At 38.0% G+C, this 24,711-nt stretch overlaps 1 protein-coding gene across 1 annotated transcript in view; it reads left to right on the top strand.

Moving 5' to 3' along the window:
- The window catches only part of LOC127652050 (aprataxin and PNK-like factor), a 36,546-nt gene extending 11,835 nt beyond the window's left edge, over positions 1-24,711 (top strand). Inside the window, 7 exon segments of the mRNA XM_052138105.1 lie at positions 6,429-6,540; positions 9,278-9,447; positions 12,203-12,513; positions 16,269-16,391; positions 16,857-16,903; positions 23,252-23,311; positions 24,590-24,711. Of these exon segments, the coding sequence (XP_051994065.1) occupies positions 6,429-6,540; positions 9,278-9,447; positions 12,203-12,513; positions 16,269-16,391; positions 16,857-16,903; positions 23,252-23,311; positions 24,590-24,711 (945 nt within the window).

Below are 24,711 nucleotides of genomic sequence, written 5' to 3'. Positions count from 1 at the left end.
TACTCAATTGTGCTATAATCTACTCTTCTCTACTCAATTGTGCTATAATCTACTCTTCTATACTCAACTCTTCTCTTCTACTCAATTGTGCTATAATCTACTCTTCTATACTCAACTCTTCTCATCTATACTCAACTCTTCTCTTCTATACTCAACTCTTCTCATCTACTCAATTATGATATAATCTACTCTTCTATACTCTACTCTTCTCATCTATACTCAATTGTGCTATAATATACTCTTCTATACTCAATTATGCTATAATCTACTCTTCTATACTCAACTCTTCTCATCCAATCAATTGTGCTTTAATCTACTATTCTATACTCAACTCTTCTCATCTATACTCAATTGTGCTATAATCTACTCTTCTCTACTCAATTGTGCTATAATCTACTCTTCTATACTCAACTCTTCTCATCCACTCAATTGTGCTTTAATCTACTCTTCTATACTCAACTCTTCTCATCTATACTCAATTGTGCCATAATCTACTCTTATATACTCAACTCTTCTCTTCTATAGTCTTCTATACTCAACTCTTCTCTTCTACTCAATTGTGCTATGATCTACTCTTCTCTACTCAACTCTTCTCATCTACTCAATTGTGCTATAATCTATTCTTCTATATTCAACACTTCTCTTCTGTACTCTATTGTGCTATAATCTAGTCTTCTATACTCAACTCTTCTCATCTATATTCAATTATGATATAATCTACTCTTCTCTACTCAACTTTTCTCATCTGTAATCAATTGTGCTATAATCTACTCTTCTAAACTCTACACTTTTCTTGTACTCAATTGTGGTATAATCTACTCTTCTATACTCAACTCTTCTCATCTACTCAATTGTGCTATAATCTATTCTTCTATATTCAACACTTCTCTTCTGTACTCTATTGTGCTATAATCTAGTCTTCTATACTCAACTCTTCTCATCTATATTCAATTATGATATAATCTAATCTTCTCTACTCAACTTTTCTCATCTGTAATCAATTGTGCTATAATCTACTCTTCTAAACTCTACACTTTTCTTGTACTCAATTGTGCTATAATCTACTCTTCTATACTCAACTCTTCTCATCTATACTCAACTCTTCTCTTCTATACTCAACTCTTCTCATCTACTCAATTATGTTATAATCTACTCTTCTATACTCTACTCATCTCATCTATACTCAGTTGTGCTATAATATACTCTCTATACTCAACTCCTCTCATCTACTCAATTATGCTATAATCTACTCTTCTATACTCAGCTCTTCTCTTCTATACTCAACTCTTCTCATCTACTCAATTATGCTATAATCTACTCTTCTATACTCTACCCTTCTCATCTACTCAATTATGATATAATCTACTCTTCTATACTCTACTCTTCTCATCTATACTCAATTGTGCTATAATCTACTCTTCTATACTCAACTCTTCTCATCTATACTCAACTCTTCTCTTCTATACTCAACTCTTCTCATCTACTCAATTATGCTATAATCTACTCTTCTATACTCAACTCTTCTCATCTACTCAATTATGATATAATCTACTCTTCTGTACTCTACCCTTCTCATCTATACTCAATTGTGCTATAATCTACTCTATACTCAACTCTTGTCATCTATACTCAATTGTGCTATAATATACTCTTCTATACTCAAATCTTCTATTCTATACTCAACTCTTCTCATCTATACTCAATTGTGCTATAATCTACTCTTCTCTACTCAATTGTGCTATAATCTACTCTTCTATACTCAACTCTTCTCTTCTACTCAATTGTGCTATAATCTACTCTTCTATACTCAACTCTTCTCATCTATACTCAATTGTGCTATAATCTACTCTTCTATACTCAACTCTTCTCATCTATACTCAATTGTGCTATAATCTACTCTTCTCGTGCTATAATCTACTCTTCTATACTCAACTCTTCTCTTCTACTCAATTGTGCTATAATCTACTCTTCTACTCAACTCTTCTCATCTATACTCAATTCTTCTCTTCTATACTCAACTCTTCTCATCTACTCAATTATGATATAATCTACTCTTCTATACTCTACTCTTCTCATCTATACTCAATTGTGCTATAATCTACTCTTCTCTACTCAATTGTGCTATAATCTACTCTTCTACTCAACTCTTCTCATCTATACTCAATTCTTCTCTTCTATACTCAACTCTTCTCATCTACTCAATTATGATATAATCTACTCTTCTATACTCTACTCTTCTCATCTATACTCAATTGTGCTATAATCTACTCTTCTCTACTCAATTGTGCTATAATCTACTCTTCTATACTCAACTCTTCTCTTCTACTCAATTGTGCTATAATCTACTCTTCTATACTCAACTATTCTCATCTATACTCAACTCTTCTCTTCTATACTCAACTCTTCTCATCTACTCAATTATGATATAATCTACTCTTCTATACTCTACTCTTCTCATCTATACTCAATTGTGCTATAATATACTCTTCTATACTCAACTCTTCTCATCTACTCAATTATGATATAATCTACTCTTCTGTACTCTACCCTTCTCATCTATACTCAATTGTGCTATAATCTACTCTCTATACTCAACTCTTGTCATCTATACTCAATTGTGCTATAATATACTCTTCTATACTCAAATCTTCTATTCTATACTCAACTCTTCTCATCTATACTCAATTGTGCTATAATCTACTCTTCTCTACTCAATTGTGCTATAATCTACTCTTCTATACTCAACTCTTCTCTTCTACTCAATTGTGCTATAATCTACTCTTCTATACTCAACTCTTCTCATCTATACTCAATTGTGCTATAATCTACTCTTCTATACTCAACTCTTCTCATCTATACTCAATTGTGCTATAATCTACTCTTCTCGTGCTATAATCTACTCTTCTATACTCAACTCTTCTCTTCTACTCAATTGTGCTATAATCTACTCTTCTACTCAACTCTTCTCATCTATACTCAATTCTTCTCTTCTATACTCAACTCTTCTCATCTACTCAATTATGATATAATCTACTCTTCTATACTCTACTCTTCTCATCTATACTCAATTGTGCTATAATCTACTCTTCTCTACTCAATTGTGCTATAATCTACTCTTCTATACTCAACTCTTCTCTTCTACTCAATTGTGCTATAATCTACTCTTCTATACTCAACTCTTCTCATCTATACTCAACTCTTCTCTTCTATACTCAACTCTTCTCATCTACTCAATTATGATATAATCTACTCTTCTATACTCTACTCTTCTCATCTATACTCAATTGTGCTATAATATACTCTTCTATACTCAATTGTGCTATAATCTACTCTTCTATACTCAACTTTTCTCATCCAATCAATTGTGCTTTAATCTACTCTTCTATACTCAACTCTTCTCATCTGTACTCAATTGTGCTATAATCTACTCTTCTCTACTCAATTGTGCTATAATCTACTCTATACTCAACTCTTCTCTTCTACTCAATTGTGCTTTAATCTACTCTTCTATACTCAACTCTTCTCATCTATACTCAATTGTGCCATAATTTACTCTTCTCTACTCAATTGTGCTATAATCTACTCTTCTAAACTCTACACTTTTCTTGTACTCAATTGTGCTATAATCTACTCTTCTATACTCAACTCTTCTCATCTACTCAATTGTGCTATAATCTATTCTTCTATATTCAACACTTCTCTTCTGTACTCTATTGTGCTATAATCTAGTCTTCTATACTCAACTCTTCTCATCTATATTCAATTATGATATAATCTACTCTTCTCTACTCAACTTTTCTCATCTGTAATCAATTGTGCTATAATCTACTCTTCTAAACTCTACACCTTTCTTCTACTCAATTGTGCTATAATCTACTCTTCTATACTCAACTCTTCTAATCTATACTCAATTATGATATAATCTCATCTTCTCTACTCAACTCTTCTCATCTGTAATCAATTGTGCTATAATCTACTCTTCTATACTCTACACTTTTCTTCTACTCAATTGTGCTATAATCTACTCTTCTATACTCAACTCTTCTCATCCACTCAATTGTGCTTTAATCTACTCTTCTATACTCAACTCTTCTCATCTATACTCAATTGTGCCATAATCTACTCTTATATACTCAACTCTTCTCTTCTATTGTCTTCTATACTCAACTCTTCTCTTCTACTCAATTGTGCTATGATCTACTCTTCTCTACTCAACTCTTCTCATCTACTCAATTGTGCTATAATCTATTCTTCTATATTCAACACTTCTCTTCTGTACTCTATTGTGCTATAATCTAGTCTTCTATACTCAACTCTTCTCATCTATATTCAATTATGATATAATCTACTCTTCTCTACTCAACTTTTCTCATCTGTAATCAATTGTGCTATAATCTACTCTTCTATACTCAACTCTTCTAATCTATACTCAATTATGATATAATCTCATCTTCTCTACTCAACTCTTCTCATCTGTAATCAATTGTGCTATAATCTACTCTTCTATACTCTACACTTTTCTTCTACTCAATTGTGCTATAATCTACTCTTCTATACTCAACTCTTCTCTTCTACTCAATTGTGCTATAATCTACTCTATACTCAACTCTTCTCTTCTACTCAATTATGCTATAATCTACTCTTCTATACTCAACTCTTCTCTTCTACTCAATTGTGCTATAATCTACTCTTCTATACTCAACTCTTCTCATCTATACTCAATTGTGCTATAATCTACTCTTCTCTACTCAATTGTGCTATAATCTACTCTTCTATACTCAACTCTTCTCATCCACTCAATTGTGCTTTAATCTACTCTTCTATACTCAACTCTTCTCATCTATACTCAATTGTGCCATAATCTACTCTTATATACTCAACTCTTCTCTTCTATAGTCTTCTATACTCAACTCTTCTCTTCTACTCAATTGTGCTATGATCTACTCTTCTCTACTCAACTCTTCTCATCTACTCAATTGTGCTATAATCTATTCTTCTATATTCAACACTTCTCTTCTGTACTCTATTGTGCTATAATATAGTCTTCTATACTCAACTCTTCTCATCTATATTCAATTATGATATAATCTACTCTTCTCTACTCAACTTTTCTCATCTGTAATCAATTGTGCTATAATCTACTCTTCTATACTCAACTCTTCTAATCTATACTCAATTATGATATAATCTCATCTTCTCTTCTCTACTCAACTCTTCTCATCTGTAATCAATTGTGCTATAATCTACTCTTCTATACTCTACACTTTTCTTCTACTCAATTGTGCTATAATCTACTCTTCTATACTCAACTCTTCTCTTCTACTCAATTGTGCTATAATCTACTCTATACTCAACTCTTCTCTTCTACTCAATTATGCTATAATCTACTCTTCTATACTCAAGTCTTCTCTTCTACTCAATTGTGCTATAATCTACTCTTCTATACTCTACACTTTTCTTCTACTCAATTGTGCTATAATCTACTCTTCTATACTCAACTCTTCTCTTCTACTCAACTGTGCTATAATCTACTCTTCTATACTCAACTCTTCTCTTCTACTCAATCGTGCTATAATCTACTCGTCTCTACTCAACACTTCTCTTCTACTCAATTGTGCTATAATCTACTCTTCTATACTCAACTCTTCTCTTCTACTCAATTATGCTATAATCTACTCTTCTATACTCAACTCTTCTCTTCTACTCAATTATGCTATAATCTACTCTTCTATACTCAACTCTTCTCTTCTACTCAATTGTGCTATAATATACTCTTCTATACTCAACTTTTCTCTTCTACTCAATTGTGCTATAATTTACTCTTCTATACTCAACTCTTCTCTTCTACTCAATTGTGCTATAATCTACTCTTCTATACTCAACTCTTCTCTTCTACTCAATTGTGCTATAATCTACTCTTCTATACTCAACTCTTCTCTTCTACTCAATTGTGCTATAATCTACTCTTCTCTACTCAACTCTTCTCTTCTACTCAATTATGCTATAATCTACTCTTCTATACTCTACACTTCTCTTCTACCCAATTGTGCTATAATCTACTATTCTCTACTCAACTCTTCTCATCTACTCAATTATGCTATAATCTACTCTTCTATACTCTACACTTTTCTTCTACTCAATTATGCTATAATCTACTCTTCTCTACTCAACTCTTCTCTTCTACTCAATTATGCTATAATCTACTCTTCTATACTCAACTCTTCTCTTCTACTCAATTGTGCTATAATCTACTCTTCTATACTCAACCTTTCTCTTCTACTCAATTATGCTATAATCTACTCTTCTATACTCAAATCTTCTCATCTATACTCAATTGTGCTATAATCTACTCTTCTGTACTCAACTGTTCTATATTGTACTCTTTTCTTATTATTCTTCTCTTGTTTACTTTATTCTGTGTTGTCAAGGAACGCACAGCATGCAAACAGGGGGACTCTAATCTGCCACAGATGAAGCAGGTCCTGCCAGCCTGGATGATGACTTCAGATTCAGTTACCAAAAGCCAGTCATCTGCCAAAGGTACTGTCCCTGTAGTGATGGAATAATGTCTCCATGGCAACAAAACTGATGCTCTATGGTGCCTTTGCACCATAAATGCCATTGGCACTGTGCCCATGCTGGTAATACGACCATCATATGTCAGAGACAACAAATAAAGGGGCCTGCGTAGCTCAGCGAGTATTGACGCTGACTACCACACCTGGAGTCGTGAGTTTGAATCCAGGGCATGCTGAGTGACTCCAGACAGGTCTCCTACTGGTTGCTAGGGAGGATAGAGACACATGGGGTAGCCTCCTTGTGGGGTTAGCATTTCTCGCTCTCAATGGGGCGTGTGGTAACTTGTGCGTGGATTGCGGAGAGTGTTAGGCACAGCGAGAGCCACATGGTAAGATGCGCGGATTGACGTCTCAGAAGCGGAGCCAACTGAGACTTGTCCTCTGCATCCCGGATTGAGGTGAGTAACTGCGCCACCTTGAGGACCTACTAAGTAGTGGGAATTGGGCATTCCAAATTGGGAGAAAAATGGGTTTAAAGACAAAACATAAATGTGTTGGAAATTCTCCCTATCAACACATTCATCAAGTGTCACACACTGTTTGTGTGGGTTGTCACATCAACAATGGGATTGTACTTTAGGGCTGTCAAATTTTAATTTTAATATTCGTCGAATGTAAGATAAAAAATGCATATTGGATTGTGAAAATGAGCATTTGATTATTGGATGTGTGCCAAGAACTGACAATGACTTGCAATCTTGGACTAAAACAGATGCAGTGCAACGAATAAACAGAAGTGTCAAAGTGTCAATTTAAAAATCAGACGTCTTGGGAGATTTTTACCACTACTGTACCTAGAATAATGTCTTTTAAAATTCTAATATAATTCGAATATTGGAAATATTTCAGTTAAAAATTCAAATGTAGTTTCTCCCTGTTGACAGCTCTATTGTACTTGGCCTGATCTCAAGGGGGTAAAGTTGGAAGGCAGGGAGAGAAATGAAAGGGTAGACATAGTCATTTGTTATCAGCTCACTCAGTCTTGTCAAATCATTTAGAGTACTGTAACTTCGACCCAGCCAGATTGAGTCCAGGTTTGGCTCAGACACCTGCCTCATCCTTTCAGCCTCTCAAATGAATCCTGCAGCTCTCCAGAAATGCAAATGTATCGCTAATGTGCTGCAGACCTTATAAACACCTCATTAACACCAGACATGTCATACACACCACACCATCTGGATCTCTTGGCACTTGGCACTCAGCTTACAGGGCCCTACTTGAGAAAACTTTCTCAATCAGAATATTTAGAAGCAGGTTTGCATCTCTAGCTACTGGTGGGAAACATTTATATTTTACTTAAAGGTTTTATATATTGTTTATTATAGTGATAGCAGGAGGGAAATTCTTCTGTGACTGCCTTCCAGTGTATTTATGTGTATTTGTTTTGCATTGTAATCTGTAATGGTCAAATATATTTTGAATTACGAGAATGGGAAATTAAAAGGAAAGCTGGTTCACTTTACATGCACATGGCATGTAATAAGCTAACTGCATGGTGAACTTCTAAGATGCCCAGTTTCTCTCTTTTATCTCTTGTTCGCTGCTGCTTTGGTTTGCTAAATGAAGTGCTGTTATTTTCTTTCACTTCACTAGGTTAAATCAGGTTATGAATGCGAGTGTGTGGGTAAGCGTATTGAAGGACTTTGTTTATCATCAGAGTCAGAGAGCTCTTATTTGCACCTGCAGCAGTCATTTGGATTGGACCAAGGGTTGACAAACTTCATGATAAGTGCACACGATACACACTCACTCAGTCGCAGTCAGACAGTTTGTCTCCTTGCACGCACTTAGCTCGATGGAGAGAGTGAATCATGGAGAGCCATATGTTTGCTGTACTTAATGTTCTCTCTGTCCACAAATCATCAAACTTCTCGTCTCTGACCTTTGATCTCTCAGTACCAGGGTATCACATCTGGAGCCCAATGTTGATTAGCACAAAAAGTAATTTCAACTCTACGTTATTTTCTTGAAAAAAGATACGAAAATCGAGGTTACAGTGAGGCACTTAAAATGGAAGTGAATGGGGCCAAATTTGGAAAGGTTTAAAGGCAGAAAAATTGATTCTTATAATTTTAGAAAAGCACTTATATTCATTTTGTCAAAACTTGGGTATTATTTGAGCTGTAAAGTTGTTAAATTGGTGAAACCACAATTACAGGGTTTACATCGTCATGGCAACAAAGTTGTAAAATTGGCTATAACTTTACACAGAAAAGGTTAGTAAGTGATTTTATCACACTAAAACTATGTTTACACGTGTATTGTTTACGTCTTGTGGCTATACTTTTGAAACTGTGAGTATTTTAATGTTCAAAAATTGGCCCCCATCCACTTCCATTGTAAGTGCCTCACTGTCACCCAGATTTCTGTTTCTTATTTTTAAAGAAAAGGAGTTTATAAGAAAATTAGTAATTTTCATAGCAGCAACGAACATATTTTGAATTGTAAAAATGTTTCTAAAAATACTGTGCATTATTATTATTTTTCTGCCTTGTTTTCTCTCATATTCTTAATATAAAAGTAAATTGACAAAAATCAGAATTTTTTTCCCCAAGTTATAACATATAACATGTAGTTAATACATGACCTCCAGATTACATACTAATAAGTAAATACTGTCTAGTATAGATTGGGACAGAAGAAATACATTTGATTATATTGTATTGATTACCAAAAATGATTATATATTTTTTCTGTAGCAGGTGCGAGCAGCTCAGTGAGAGGGACCCCATCACAACCCAAACGCACAACTGGACCCAAACAAGCTCGCACCACACAGCTCTCATCAGAGAAGGACGAAAAGGAAGAGACGCCCAAAAGTAAAGCAAAGAAACTGTAAAGTGAATCTGAAGATGAGTTGGAATCTCTGGTAAAGCGAGATCATGTCTTCTATTGCAGTGGTTCTCTACTGGTGGGTCTCGACCCAAAAATGTGTCACAGACAACAGGAGTAAAACTTTGCAGATTGCAAATTATCATGAAATTAGCCATCTAGTTGTGAATAGTTTGCTTCCAAAAGATTTTGTTATTAATTTCAAAGGCTGTGTGTACAATCAAACTCTACAGCAGGGCTTTTCAATTACTTTCTTAGAGGGGGTGCAGATTATCCACACGCACATGCATCAGAAGTGGTAAAAATGTACATCTGATATGGGTTTCAGAATTAGGTGTGGCAAAATTGCTCGATGTGCTCTTTACGCTACGTTTCACCTGCACACGTATGAAAATTGGTACACGTGTAACATGCCAATACCTACAAAAAAGTATCTGGACCCATGTCCTAAACTCAACAGGAAGCCAGCCATTTACATTTTACTCTTCAATTTTTGCTCAGTTTTTGCCATTTCCAGGCCTCTTACTTTAACGAACTCCTCCTACAGATTAAATCAGATCTACTTCATATTTGGTTATTCTAAGCTTTTGAGTTTTCTTTGAACGCCGTGTCCGTGGCAGCCTGACGAAGTTCGATGTATCGCCATGAAACAGGAAGTTGTTATAACTGAAACGTAAAATGTCGAATCTGCTCCAAACTTCACATGTCCCAGCCTGAATACACCTACGTGCCAATATATTCAGAGTAAAAAAAAAATCGGAGTCACATTTCCCCTGGTACAGCAGCCCCAAACGTGCACCAGGGTGCGAGGGCCCATTCATCGCTGCTTGCAGCTTTAATGAATTATAATTTTTTAAGGTCTGGCTATAAATCTTTCGTAAGATCTGGCTGAAGAACAAACATGACTTATACTCTTAACTAACAAATACTTTTTTTTATCAAGTTTACATAATAAAAATGTTAAGCCTATTGTTTACAATTTATTACATTTTACATTTATGCATTTGGCAGACGGTTTTATCCATAGCGACTTACAGTGCACTTATTACAGGGACAATCCCCCCCAGAGCAACCTGGAGTTAAGTGCCATGCTCAAGGACACAATGGTGGTGGCTGTGGGGCTCGAACCAGCGACCTTCTGATTACCAGATTACCAGTTATGTGCTTTAGACCACTACCACCACCACCACCACCACTCCACTTATTAAAACATTTAGACCTGCTAAAGCCCTCTCACAATATCAACCCACATATGAAAACAATGGTCATAAAAATGTCATGTTTACTTAATGCATTTAAATTGGGACCTGTGTAGCTCAGTGAGTATTGACGCTGACTACCACCCCTGGAGTTGCAAGTTCGAATCCAAGGCGTGCTGAGTGACTCCAGCCAGGTCTCCTAAGTTAGTAGGGAGGGTAGAGTCACATGGGGTAACCTCCTCGTGGTCACTATAATGTAGTTCTCGCTCACGGTGGGGCTTGTGGTGAGTTGTGCTTTGATGCCGCGTAGACGTATGTGGAGGCTTCACGCTATTCTCCACGCTCAACAAGCCACGTGATAATATGCGCAGATTGACGGTCTAAGACGTAGAGGCAACTACGATTCATCCTCCGCCACTCGGATTGAGGCGAGTCACTACGCCACTACAAGGACTTAGTTTGTAAATTGTACATTTTAAATTGGGCTGAGGGTCAACGCCTGGAATTTCAGATGGTGAGACAATTTGATAGAAAATCAGTCGGAGGGCCAGACAAAGATGATAGTTGGGCCGGATTTGGCCCGCGGGCCACCAGTTGACTAGCCCTGCTCAGTGTTTTGCTACAAATTCATATGTAACTTGTTAAAAGCTGTCCAAATTAGAAGACCGACACTGACATGGACAGGATGTATGATATGCCCACATCCTGAAAAACTGTAATATGAATAAATGTTTGTGTTTTTGGTACAGTGTTGGTTCGCCACTTTATGTCCAATGTAAAATCTGGGTCCTGAAGAAATACCAGTTGAGAGCCAATGCATTGTATATTAATGTATTATTAATTAATTAATGTGTAATTAATTAATTATTAAAGGTTGTTCAGATAGTTCCAGCTCTAAATTCTGATTGGCAATGCAAACATGCAAATGCACTTTCTTCTTTTTTCCAATCCCCCCCCTTAATCTCCCAATTTGGCATGCACAATTCCCAACATACTTTTAAGTCCTCATGGTCGCCTAGTGATTCGCCTCAGTCTGGGTGGCGGAGGACGAATCCCAGAGACATTGAGCACGTTGCCACGGAGACATGGCACGTGTGGAGGCTTCACGCCATCCACCGTAGCATCCACGCTCAACTCGCCACGTGCCCCACCGAGAACGAACCACATTATTGCAACCACGAGGAGGTTACCCCATGTGACTTTACCCTCCCTAACAACCGGGCCAATTTGGTTGCTTAGGAGACCTGACTGGAGTCACTCAGCACGTCCTGGGATTCGAACTAGCGAACTCCAGGGGTGGTAGTCAGCGTCTTTACCACAAAGCTACCTAGGCCCTTGCTGTTGCTACATTGCTTGTCGACATCTGTATGCAGCAATTTTTTTAACATTTCATTCTTTCATTACATTGATGATGCTGTTTTATTAAAGCAATAAGTCGCTTGAGGATGTGCGTTACACTGATTTTAAAACAGAAAGGGGGTTTTAGGCATGACAAACTCCATGGTAAAATCACGTAAAGGGCTTCTTATATTGAAATGAAATCAGAACTGAGTTCAGGTCCATTATTTACTGTGTACATGTATCTTCTGACAGCATGATGCTACAGCACCCAGGAGTAGTAGAGTGGCATCAGTACCGGACGTACGGAACCAAGAGTGGGACAGCAGCAGTGTGATGGAAAGTGACGATGGTAGGAGAAGTGTAAGTGACAGGGGAGTCAATGTCAGACAAGGAGTTCTAGCTGAAGGGTCAAAGGTACCAACAGAAGATTCCAGTGATTCGCAGGGACCCTCGCAGACTAAAATTCATGGGTCAAAGGTCACGGAGTCCGAGAGCACAAGAAGAACCAGTAAGGTGAAAAAACGACAGCGGACACCTTGTCCTTACGGCAGCTCCTGCTACAGGTACAGTGTCAAATATGAGAAAAACAGAAGCACAAAATGATAATTATTGAAAATCTGTCTGTCCGCCTGTCTGTCATTCTATCTGTCTGTCCATCTTTCTGTCTGTCTGTTGTTCTAGCCATGAACCCCTTTCCAACTGGTATTAAGATGCGTTTTTGGTGATTGGATCACACTAATCCGCTAATCTGTCCTGAATGCGTCCCAGCAGCAGCGAAACACCACCCCTCACCTGTCAATCAACCTCTGCACTAAAACAAGAGTTTAAACTTTGCCAAGTAAGAGTGGTTTAAAAGGAAATAACCGTCCGATCAGAAAAATTCTAAAAGCAGATTTATACACAATCATGAGAACTTCACGGATCTTCTTCAGTGTGTCTGAAATCAACATGCACGGACACTTATGAGAAGCACGAACATCTGCAGTTCAGGTTAATACAGGTTATCCACTAAAATAACAGACAATTCTGCTCGAAATGTTGATTTTGAGCACCCCTTTTTTTCTGACTTTGTCTTTTCTGACTTTGTTGCGCTTTAATGTCAGGCAGTAACACACTGTGATTGATGTATGTTGTCATGAAACGGAATCCCTCCCCTTCAAGTCTTATAACAACTGGTCACAGGAGACACATTTAAATGACCAGGTGTAAACAGCTATGTGTCTCACTTGACCACATGTGATCAGATCACCCGAGACACTTCTTAGAACCAGGTGTAAATGGGGTCTATATGTCTGTCTGTCGTTCTGTCTGTCTCTTTGTCATTCTATCTATCGTTCTGTCTGTCATTCTAGCTATCATTCTGTCTGTCTCTCTGTCATTCTGTCTGTCATTCTATCTATCATTCTGTCTGTCTCTCTGTCATTCTATCTACGTTCTGTCTGTCATTCTATCTATCATTCTGTCTGTCTCTCTGTCATTCTGTCTGTCATTCTATTTATCATTCTGTCTGTCTCTCTGTCATTCTATCTACGTTCTGTCTGTCATTCTATCTATCATTCTGTCTGTCTCTCTGTCATTCTGTCTGTCATTCTATCTATCATTCTGTCTGTCTCTCTGTCATTCTATCTACGTTCTGTCTGTCATTCTATCTATCATTCTGTCTGTCTCTCTGTCATTCTGTCTGTCATTCTATCTATCATTCTGTCTGTCTGTCTGTCATTCTATCTATCATTCTGTCTGTCTCTCTGTCATTCTATCTATCGTTCTGTCTGTCATTCTATCTATCATTCTGTCTGTCTCTCTGTCATTCTATCTATCGTTCTGTCTGTCATTCTATCTATCATTCTGTCTGTCTCTCTGTCATTCTATCTATCGTTCTGTCTGTCATTCTATCTATCATTCTGTCTGTCTCTCTGTCATTCTATCTATCGTTCTGTCTGTCATTCTATCTATCATTCTGTCTGTCTCTCTGTCATTCTGTCTGTCTCTCTGTCATTCTGTCTGTCATTCTATCTATCGTTCTGTCTGTCATTCTGTCTGTCTCTCTGTCATTCTGTCTGTCATTCTGTCTGTCTCTCTGTCATTCTATCTATCATTCTGTCTGTCTCTCTGTCTGTCTCTCTGTCATTCTATCTATCGTTCTGTCTGTCTCTCTGTCTGTCTCTGTGTCATTCTATCTATCGTTCTGTCTGTCATTCTATCTATCATTCTGTCTGTCTCTGTCATTCTATCTATCGTTCTGTCTGTCATTCTATCTATCATTCTGTCTGTCTCTCTGTCATTCTATCTATCGTTCTGTCTGTCTCTCTGTCATTCTATCTATCGTTCTGTCTGCCATTCTGTCTGTCTCTGTCATTCTATCTATCGTTCTGTCTGTCTCTGTCATTCTATCTATCGTTCTGTCTGCCATTCTGTCTGTCTCTGTCATTCTATCTATCGTTCTGTCTGTCTCTGTCATTCTATCTATCGTTCTGTCTGCCATTCTGTCTGTCTCTGTCATTCTATCTATCATTCTGTCTGTCATTCTATCTATCGTTCTGTCTGTCTTTCTATCTATCATTCTGTCTGTCTCTCTGTCATTCTTTCTATCGTTCTGTCTGTCATTCTATCTATCATTCTGTCTGTCTCTCTGTCATTCTATCTATCGTTCTGTCTGTCTCTCTGTCATTCTATCTATCATTCTGTCTGTCTCTCTGTCATTCTATCTACGTTCTGTCTGTCTCTCTGTCATTCTATCTATCATTCTGTCTGTCTCTCTGTCATTCTATCTATCGTTCTGTCTGTCATTCTATCTATCATTCTGTCTGTCTCTCTGTCATTCTGTCTATCGTTCTGTCTTTAACTTTCAAATAATAGACGGGTCCGAGTCGGTTCCGGATTGCACATTTCCGGGTCTCTTCGGGTTCGGGCACACATTTTTGGACCAACAACATGCACACTTGATCAACAACATGCACACTTGATCAACAACATGCACACTTGATCAACAACATGCACACTTGCGGTACTTGCTACAGAGAGAGACCCCGATTCCTTTGTCATCTCTCCTTAAATACCAAGCGATTCTATTGTTATTTCAGATGTGTCTGTGTGATGTTATCCAGGTTTTGGTTTACAATTTAGGGGTTTGAAGGTGGACCTTTGAAACTTGTGATTGAGTAGGTCTTTTGATGTTTACAAAGAATGCATCTAATCTGCATACAGTGTTGCACTCTCTGTGAGAGACCTGGGAGGGGTTATGCCTCTGAAAGAATGCAGTATTTTACTAAGTTCTTAAATCTTACTTGTGATTTGACTGTGCTGAAAGGGAATGAGACAGTGTTACCAGTCACACTGAGACCTCTTGAATGATACCAAACATGTGTATCAAAAACCCTTTTACATTACAGAACAGGACAAGTAATTACTTAGTTTTTGTTGACTCAATTGCGTTTTATTGTCCTTGCTCAGTAGGGTGTGTTTTGTCATGTGGAGATGTTCTTCTGTGGGAGAGTTTTTATGTCTTGGTTCTCGCAGAGTTGCATAGTCATCTCAGTGCTTGCAGCCTTACATAAGCACATGTTTTCCCCAATTGTCTGACATTTATTTTTAATATAAAAAAGCAAAGAGATGAAAACTCAATGAAGTCTTTATTTGATCCAGAGGGTTCTGTCCTCAAACACAGGGGCGATGCGTGACATAATCTTATAAATCGTTTGCGTTTGGACTCGGTTTTTCGTTTGCACTTAAATACCCTCGCACAACACCTTATTTGACCCTTTAGACTATGCTGTATTGTCCTTTAGACACAGAAATTTCAATATTAGAGTTGGAAACCGATTATATATATTAAAAAATGCATTTTCAAAGTTTCTCCTATTCTGTTCAATAGACATATTGCAGTGTTTTGAAGGGTCACAAAATGGCAACATCAAACTTAGTTATACAGTGAAAACTTGGTATGGGGCGGCTGTGGCTCAGGTGGTAGAGCGGGTCGGCTGCCAATCGCAGGTTTGGCGGTTTGATTCCCGGCCCACGTGACTCCATATGCTGAAGTGTCCTTGGGCAAGACACTGAACCCCAAATTACTCCCAATGGCAGGCTAGCACCTTGCATAGCAACTCTGCCACCATTGGTGTATGAATGGGTGAATGGGACACAGTGTAAAGCGCTTTGGTAACCTCTAAGGTTAAAAAAGCACTATATAAGTGCAGAACATTTAGTATTTCTATTTTTCTTCAGTTAGCTGTCAGTGTTACGTTTCTTGAATGTTCATGGTGGAATTCATTTGTCTTATTGTTTTTTTGGTTCAGTTCACTCAATTGTTTTCTTTCTCCAGAAAAAATCATTTCCACCTTCAGGAGTGCAGTCACCCTGGAGACAGTGACTATGAGGAAGAGGAGGCAGATGATGATGGTGATGATGACAGGCCAGAGTGCCCATATGGAACCCACTGCTACAGGTAACCTGCAGACATCATGGGAGGGAAACAAACTAATGTATTGCAGTATGAGATATTGACAGTGTTCCTACCGTCATAGAAATATCAGGGAGTATTGAAATTGTGATTTTCAGGCCTGGAAAAGTCATGGAAATTAATAAGATATTAGTGAATTAGTTACACTCAGTTCTAAACAGTTTTATCAGCTAGAAATTGCAATCAATATATAATAATAAATCTCCTTTTCCAGTGCTCAAATGACAATAAAATGTTTGGAAACTCTGTATTAACCAGAAACTCAGTAGTAAAACATAGTAAAACTGTATTATTTTGTTCATTGTGATTGGAGGAGCATTTAAAAGTTATTTTAATTTAGTTTTCTTTACTAACTACGAACTATGTAATTTAGTTTTAAATACTAACTATAATTCTAGTATTTAAAGAAATGTTTCAAGTGAGTTCTTTGTGCTTGCCTAAATATTTCAGGAAGAATCAACAGCACATGAAAGACTACCAACACACTAAATCTCCATGTAAGTATCTTTACTGTTGTTTGTTTTTAATGTGAAGATATGTGACATTTTTAAGCTATTTTGACACATAAAAGCCTGCAGTTACACCGTGAACTAACCAGATGCGATTAGCAATAAAAGCTGTCTCTGCCATGTAAACCTTAATATTTGTCCAAACCAGCCGCGACCAAGACTTCTGCATCTCAACTGTCCAAAATCCCACTCCTGTACATTAAACATGTACATATTCAGTTCTATTTGGGCGTGTGTCACCTCACGCATCACTTTAGTGTGAACAGAAAATGGAAATTTGACACATCTCCTGTACTTTCTTTTGGGGACTGATTAACAATATTTATACAAATCTAAAAGAGATTTAGAAAAGGGTTTTGTGAGACTCTCCAGGACTCAATAATTCATGGCAAAATTGAACAGACTTTTTTTGTTATAACTATCTTGGTGCAATATAGGGTAAAACTATTTTTTACCCAAGCTCAGGATTGGAGTACTAGTTTGAAATGGAGTGATTGCATGCTTGAACGCTCTCTGACATCTTGTTTGAAAAGCAGGGAACGGCGTTTCTGTGTATTACCAAGTGAATGTCTTGTTGGTTTCTTAAATATTTTAGCACATTTCCAAACGCTTTTAGTATTCAGATACCAGTAAGAGTGTTGGACTCTCAGCTTAGTTTAATGCATTTTGCTGTTTAAACATTTCCGCAGGTTTTCCCAGCTAAAAACAGCTCCAAAAGTGCAAACCGATACCATCTGTGCACTTTAAATTACTCATTCATACGAACATGAGTGTTCAATACCTCTTCTGTATTTAGTCCGGTAGATGTCAAATATCATTTGACGTGAATGAACACGAGGCTGTGAATGTTAGAATTACAGTGTGTTTGATATATTGTTCTGATTAAGATTCGAGCTCACGTCTAATATTTACATCCTGACAGAGATTTTCTGTCCACTGGAAACTTTTTGGAAAGACTGAGCGTTGCATTGGCTGAAGGATCAGCACCAAGGTACACAAAAGTACAACTTATGTTTGTACAGACTGTACATAATTCCATCAGCCTCTTTTTCCCCCATTCCCATCAAAATAAATATGGTGTCCACCCTGGCTAAATCCTCAAATATGTGAATAAATGATATTTATATATTTTCACTTACAGTGCAATGTTATTTGTTCTTTGAGATACAACCTTTGATATTCTGAGATGAGGAATTAACCATGTGTTTATTGTTGAAACTTATGCATATTTAACAAAGCCGTGCAGTCAACTTTAGCAAGAGGCTGAATCGTTTTCCATGGCACTGAATCAACTTAATATTTAGTAGGTAACCTGAGACTCCTCTGGGCATTGTTCACATTTAACAGAATTCAATTCCTCTTAAACTAATACAAAACATGGCAAATGGGGAGGTACAGGGTGCACATATGGACAACAGCGTTCATCAGGAAATATATTAACAATGGCACATGCTATTTGAATGCAGATATTTGGATTCACATCTGACTTCAGATGGGATTGTTTAGATAAAAGAACATTTACAAAAGCTTTCGTGATTACCAATGGTTTCAGAAATGTAATGCTTGATGATGTCACAGACGATTTTGTTTATTTTTCACCAGAAAACAGCGTGCGTAATCCCTTATGAAAACCAGGCCCGAACCCACAGACTTTCACAGCTGTTTCCAGAACATTCATCCGTTTTAGAGTATCTCTTTGAACATGCCAAGTAACTTTGGACACCGCAATGGCCTGGATATGATTTCACGCTCGAAGTCTTCTGGTTATAGTAAATAAATCTGCGCTTTCATGTGATATATGATTGTCTATTGAAGTGCTATGTGAAAAACATTTATATTCATACTAATATTTTCTACTACATTACGTCTAGGTGGCACTTATTTGCAAGGTGAATGTTTTAGGCCTTATTTTGTTATTTTATGTAGCATAAATGCAAAAGTGGTGTTGCTCTTTGAGAAGTTCAGATTCTAAGGTTTCAGATGATACCACATATGCCTGATTTATGTATCCTGGGACTTTTAACATTTTAAGCGTTAACTTATTTCGCTATATCGCCCCCCTGTGGACTCCCCGGTGTGTCTATAGAGTTAATGCAACTTACACACAGATAGATATGTGAGCGTTAAAAGATGCACTTGCCGTAATATTGTGAATCTTGTTAATTTTTTAGAACTTGGCGGAAAAGAGGACATTAAGCGGCTACAGAAGGAAGCAAAAGCATTTCTCAAGAGGAAGAATTAACTCGTTTTTTGGTGTACATTCTCTGAAATCAAATAGTGTCCTTCAGCAAACCTTATAAAGACAATGAAGCACTGGAGTGTTTGACAGAAACCGGTCCACGGAGGCATTACATGTATAGACTTGGTTTTAGATCTTATAGAATAAGTCGTTTGGCCCTTTTTTCCTTTTTATTCTTCTTAATATTTAAAATATAGTTCACACAAAAATGAAAGAATTGCAATCATTTACTCTCCCTGATGCCGTTCCAACACTGTATTATTTTCTTTCTTCTGTGAAACATAAAATGAGATGTCTGAACTGCTCTTTCCATTCCATTGACTACTTTTATGATGCTTTTTTTTCTTTTTGGAGCTTTACATTATAAATCTAAGAAGACAGAATGTCATACCGGGTTTAAATGACATGAGGGAGAGTAAACGATGACCGAATGTCCCTTTCAGTTGCACTGAACCTTACTTTGTGTTCTCAGCAATCTAATGGGGCTGTCCTATATCTGTCTGTTTTTGTAAAGTCAGAGTCTGATTTTGTTCATTTTATAAATTCATTTACAGTTGTGTGGGCTTTTATTTGTCTTAATATCGTTTTACTGGACTTTGTATTGTCACCATAGAGGGAATACTTGTGACCGAAAACAACAGTTAGTTTTAAAATTAAAGTTTAATGATTGCTATAATATATTGATCATTTATATCAGTTTCATCATTAGTTTCATTATCTTTACTACTTAACAACAGCAAAAGTACCAGCATAACATTACTGCTTTATGACTCTGTCTCTGTTCTAAAACCTAGTGAGCTGCCTTGCTCACTCCCTACATATGGAGTGATGGTGGTGTAGTGGACTAAAGCACATAACTGGCAATCAGAAGGTCACTGGTTTGATCCCCACAGCCACCACCATTGTGTCCTTGAGCAAGGCACTTAACTCCAGGTTGTTCCGGGGGGATTGTCCCTTTAATAAGTGCACTGTAAGTCGCTTTGGATAAAAGTGTCTGCCAAATGCATAAATGTAAATGTACATAGACAGTTGCCGCCTAAAGTATACTCGGCGAATGCTAGGCATCGGCGTACAGGATGTGTGGTGCAAATTTCGTAATCAGCAGATTGCTTGAGCACTGAACGCGTAATTTTTCTTACTCTGAATGCACAGAAGGCGCATGCAGTAACCAGTGGGTCCACAAGGTGGCAACACTCAGAATTGTTTCTTTTCTGTATGGAAGAAATTCTAGATGATGTAATTGCAGTAAACAACAAGAGACAAAGTAAAAATAACAAGATTGAATGTGTACATCAAGAAGACGTGCATTTGTATAACTTTAGTCTGAATGAATATAAAGATGTCTATATAGGTCTAAACTCCTGAAAAGAATGAAAAGTTAATGGCATAATGCAATGCACTAATAAGCTTAAAATGCAATTACATACACAAACAGAATAAAATTGTGTATATATAAATGTAAGCGCAGCGTAGTTCTAGCGGGAAGACTAGCAGCTGTACATCATCACATCATTAGCTGGGTAACTCCCAGCCAATCACATGTAAGCCATTGCTTTATAAGTCTGCTCACAATCTATCACATTGCTATTTCGGTGTGCTAACACGGCAACCTCCACCACCCCACCACCACCAGTTGAGACCTGTCCCGCACGGGGGTAGGCTACTCGCCCCTGCCTCCTATCTCCGGCAGGACATGACGGTTCTGGGTACAACTCCCTCGGACCGCCGGACGGGGCCTACGCCAAAGAGAGAGACATTACATTTCTGTTTTACATTTATCAAATAAATGGCATCTTAAACTTCACTCAAGCCTGCGTGTCTTCCCGATAGAACTAGATTTCTTTGTTAATTCTTTTCATACGGAATTATGTTTGCGTGGCTACTATGCCTTAAAATGCTGTCTACATAGGCAGCTCACTAGGTTTTGGAACATAATCTCTGAAAGCAAAGACAGCTTGTAAAGACGGCCAAAATCCTATAGGCTACAATTTTCAAGAACGGTTGTTTTGGAGATGAAGTGATTTTCAGTGACCAAGAACGTAAGAAGGGAACCAAACAGGTCTTAAACAGGGAATTCAGGACTTTCCAGACCACTGTGTCTTTTAAGAGTCTGAAACCACTTTTCTCACACACTTTTCAGATAACAGAAATATACAACTGGCATCTGAGCATTCAGAAAAGGAACTGTTGAGCTAAACAGATTAAGAATGCTGAAGAGCTTTATAGAAGTTGGCTCGGCCGGAGTTCTGCCACATGGACCTTGTTCACTCAATGGTTCTTATTCAAAATCTAACACTGCCTCGCGTCTGCTGCCTACACAGACAGCTGTCTTCTGAAGGCTAGGATATCTTTATTTTTCCACATGCCGTTATGTCTTTCGCACAGTTGAGCTCTCATCTTTCAAACGTATACTCTTAAATTTCCCATAGTGCTGCTGATCAGTACTGTTACTGATAGATCAGATACTGATAGTGAATGGAGATGTCAACATTAGTCTATTACTCAGGGCAGTATTCCTTCCAATCAGTGCCAGATGCCCTCACCAATGTCTCCACAGTGATGATTTATTTCCTGGCGGATATAAGAGGATGTTTGATTCTGCTGTCTTTAAGATTAATAACACTGTGGTATCTTCAACAGGAGGAAGAATGTGCCATGGCAGTTGATTGTAAGCTGCTTTTAAGCCGTAAAATCAGCCATGCATTTAGTCTTTTTGGAAACATTTGCTTTTCCAAAATCTAGTGTGCTGTCCACGTTGGCACCATGTGGCGGAATGACCCGCCCGCCTCTGAGGGCCGTCCTTCAGCCAGGCCTACAATGTGAGTTAGACAGCACGTGTTGTGGCCGAGGGGCTAGGAAGCCAGACTGCCTTCCCCTTCACTGCCTTTCCACGGCCCCAGGGAAGACCGCCACAGAATCCGCTGCCCCTTGTGCCACAGAGCCTATGAGGGAAGCGTGTGTAGCCGTTGGACCCCACCCATGTCCTGGACCATCTCATGGACACTCACCTTACCCACATTTAGCCTCATTCACTGGGAGGATACTTCCCCATGGATATTTGATTCCCCTTTTTGAAAAATGTGGTTATTATTATTTCAAATAAACACCTTTCCAAGGACTAACACCACTCCCAATGGGTCTGCCTTTTGCTCACCCTGCCACAACCATTATAAGGCATCAAGACGAAGAGTAAATTCGGCAACAGTAAGTAAAAAGTTCTTCAGCTGAAATCAGATTTTTTTCACCAAAATGTGCACCACTGCCCCCAGTGGCCAAAGCTGGAAGTGTTGTTGTACGTATGAACCAAGTGTGCCGCACAAGCCCTCAAAAGTGAAGCCAAAATGTCTCGATCACCCCCCGGTGACTGGTCCTAGTATAGGTCATAAACCCCGCCTCCCCATGTTATTCAACGGGACGTGAGACCAACTAAACAATTAAATTACACTTCACATATCTTTTTTCCAAAGATAGTTTCTGTCATTTACTGTAGTTTCTATCACATTGATGTAATTTCAAGTGTTTGTTTTCAAAATAAGTTTGTTTTTAGTTATTTGATGCTATAAAGATGGTGCTGTGACATCATGATTGACAGCTGTGATTGACAGGTTCTCTGAGTGAAGTAGTCACTGTAAGTATGGAAAATGCCATTGATAATGTGTTTGTGATTACTTCCTGGTTTCCATGGGACCACAACAGCATTCACTTATGACATTCCAGTTCAGTTAGGATGCTGCCTTAAAAGGCAACTGTCTATGTAGGCAGATCAGAGCAAGACAGCTCGCTAAGCTTTGGAAGAGAGCCACTGTTTGCTTTTCGAAAAAGAATTTGACCATTAAAACCTTTTTTTTTTTTTCATTCAACAGAAGAAAATTTGGTTGTTTAAAGATTTTGAATGCACCAAAAATGACCCCCCCACCCACAACACCAACTATCCACAGTCCACAAGTAGTATAGTTCATGCTTATGGTGGCTGGATTTCACTAAGTCAGAGCGGTTGCTCAATGGCACACAGATTAAAACAGACTAGACCTGTATGTAACCCATTCACTGTTTGAGATTTAAAGCTAATCTCTAACATCACAACATGCTCCCAACAGGCTCATTCCCAACCTCCCATCTGTCACTGTACAATCAGAAGGACAAAGCCATTAGATCAGGTCAGTCCTTTTATATTTTAGATGAATTTATTTATCATGTTTTTTGGGGGGCTTAACCTTAATCCACATTATTTGTCCTGGACAGGAGAGAAAAAGAGACAGTGATGCCATCTGATCAGCCATATGTGTTCCTACAGTTGAAGTCAGAAGTTCACATACACCTTAGCCAAATACATTTAAACTCCGTTTTTCACATGACATTTAAAACATTGCCTGTCTTTGCCTGTTAGGATCACAACCTGTCACTACTGAAATGTCTTTAATTCAGCTTTTATTTCTTTCATCACATTCCCAGTGGGTCAGAAGTTTACATACACTTTGTTAGTATTTGGTAGCATTGCCTTTAAATTGTTTAACTTTTGTCAAATGTTTTGGGTATTCTTCCACAAGCTTCTCACAATAAGTTGCTGGAATTTTGTTCCATTCCTCCAGACAGAACTGGTGTAACTGAGTCAGGTTTGTAGGCCTCCTTGCTCACACATGCTTTTCAGTTCAGATTGAGGTCAGGGCTTTGTGATGGCCACTCCAATACCTTGACTTTGTTGTCCTTAAGCCATTTTGCCACAATTTTGGAGGTATGTTTGGGGTCATTGTCCATTAGGAACACCCATTTGCAACCAAGCTTTAACTTCATGGCTGATGTCTTGAGATGTTGCTTCAATATATCCACATAATTTTCCTTCCTCATGATGCCATCATCTATTTTGTGAAGCGCACCAGTCCCTCCTGCAGTAAAGCACCCCCATGCTTCACGGTTGGGATGGTGTTCTTCAGCTTGCAATTCTCACCCTGTTTCCTCCAAACATAACAATGGTCATTATGGCCAAACAATTTCAATATTTGTTTAATCAGACCAGAGGACATTTCTCCAGAAATATTTTTAATATTTAAAAGATATTTGTCCCCATGTGCACTTGCAAACTGTTGTCTGGCTTTTTTATGGCAGTTTTGGAGCAGTGACTTCTTCCTTGCTGAGCAGTCGATATAGGACTCGTTTTACTGTGGATATAGATACTCGTCTACCTGTTTCCTCCTGCATCTTCATACGGTCCTTTACTGTTGTTCTGAGATTGATTTGCACTTTTAACACCAAACTACATTAATCTCTAGGAGACAGAATGCATCTCCTTCCTGAGTGGTATGATGGCTGCATAGTCCCATGGTGCTTATTCTTGCGTACTATTGTTTGTACAGATGAACATGATACTTTCAGTGAATGTTACATTTTATATAGCACTTTTCTGACACTACACTCAAAACGCTTTACACATTGAACAGGAGACTCTCCTCAACCACCACCAGTCTGCAGCATCCACATGGATGATGCTACGGTATCCACAGTGAGCCAGTATTCTCAACACACACCACTTATTGGTGGAGAGGAGAGAGTTGAGTTATAG

Source organism: Xyrauchen texanus, chromosome 11 (assembly GCF_025860055.1).
Source record: "Xyrauchen texanus isolate HMW12.3.18 chromosome 11, RBS_HiC_50CHRs, whole genome shotgun sequence".
Taxonomy (NCBI): domain Eukaryota; kingdom Metazoa; phylum Chordata; class Actinopteri; order Cypriniformes; family Catostomidae; genus Xyrauchen; species Xyrauchen texanus.
Note: the sequence above shows the minus strand (reverse complement) of the source record. Positions and strands in the feature narration are given on the sequence as shown.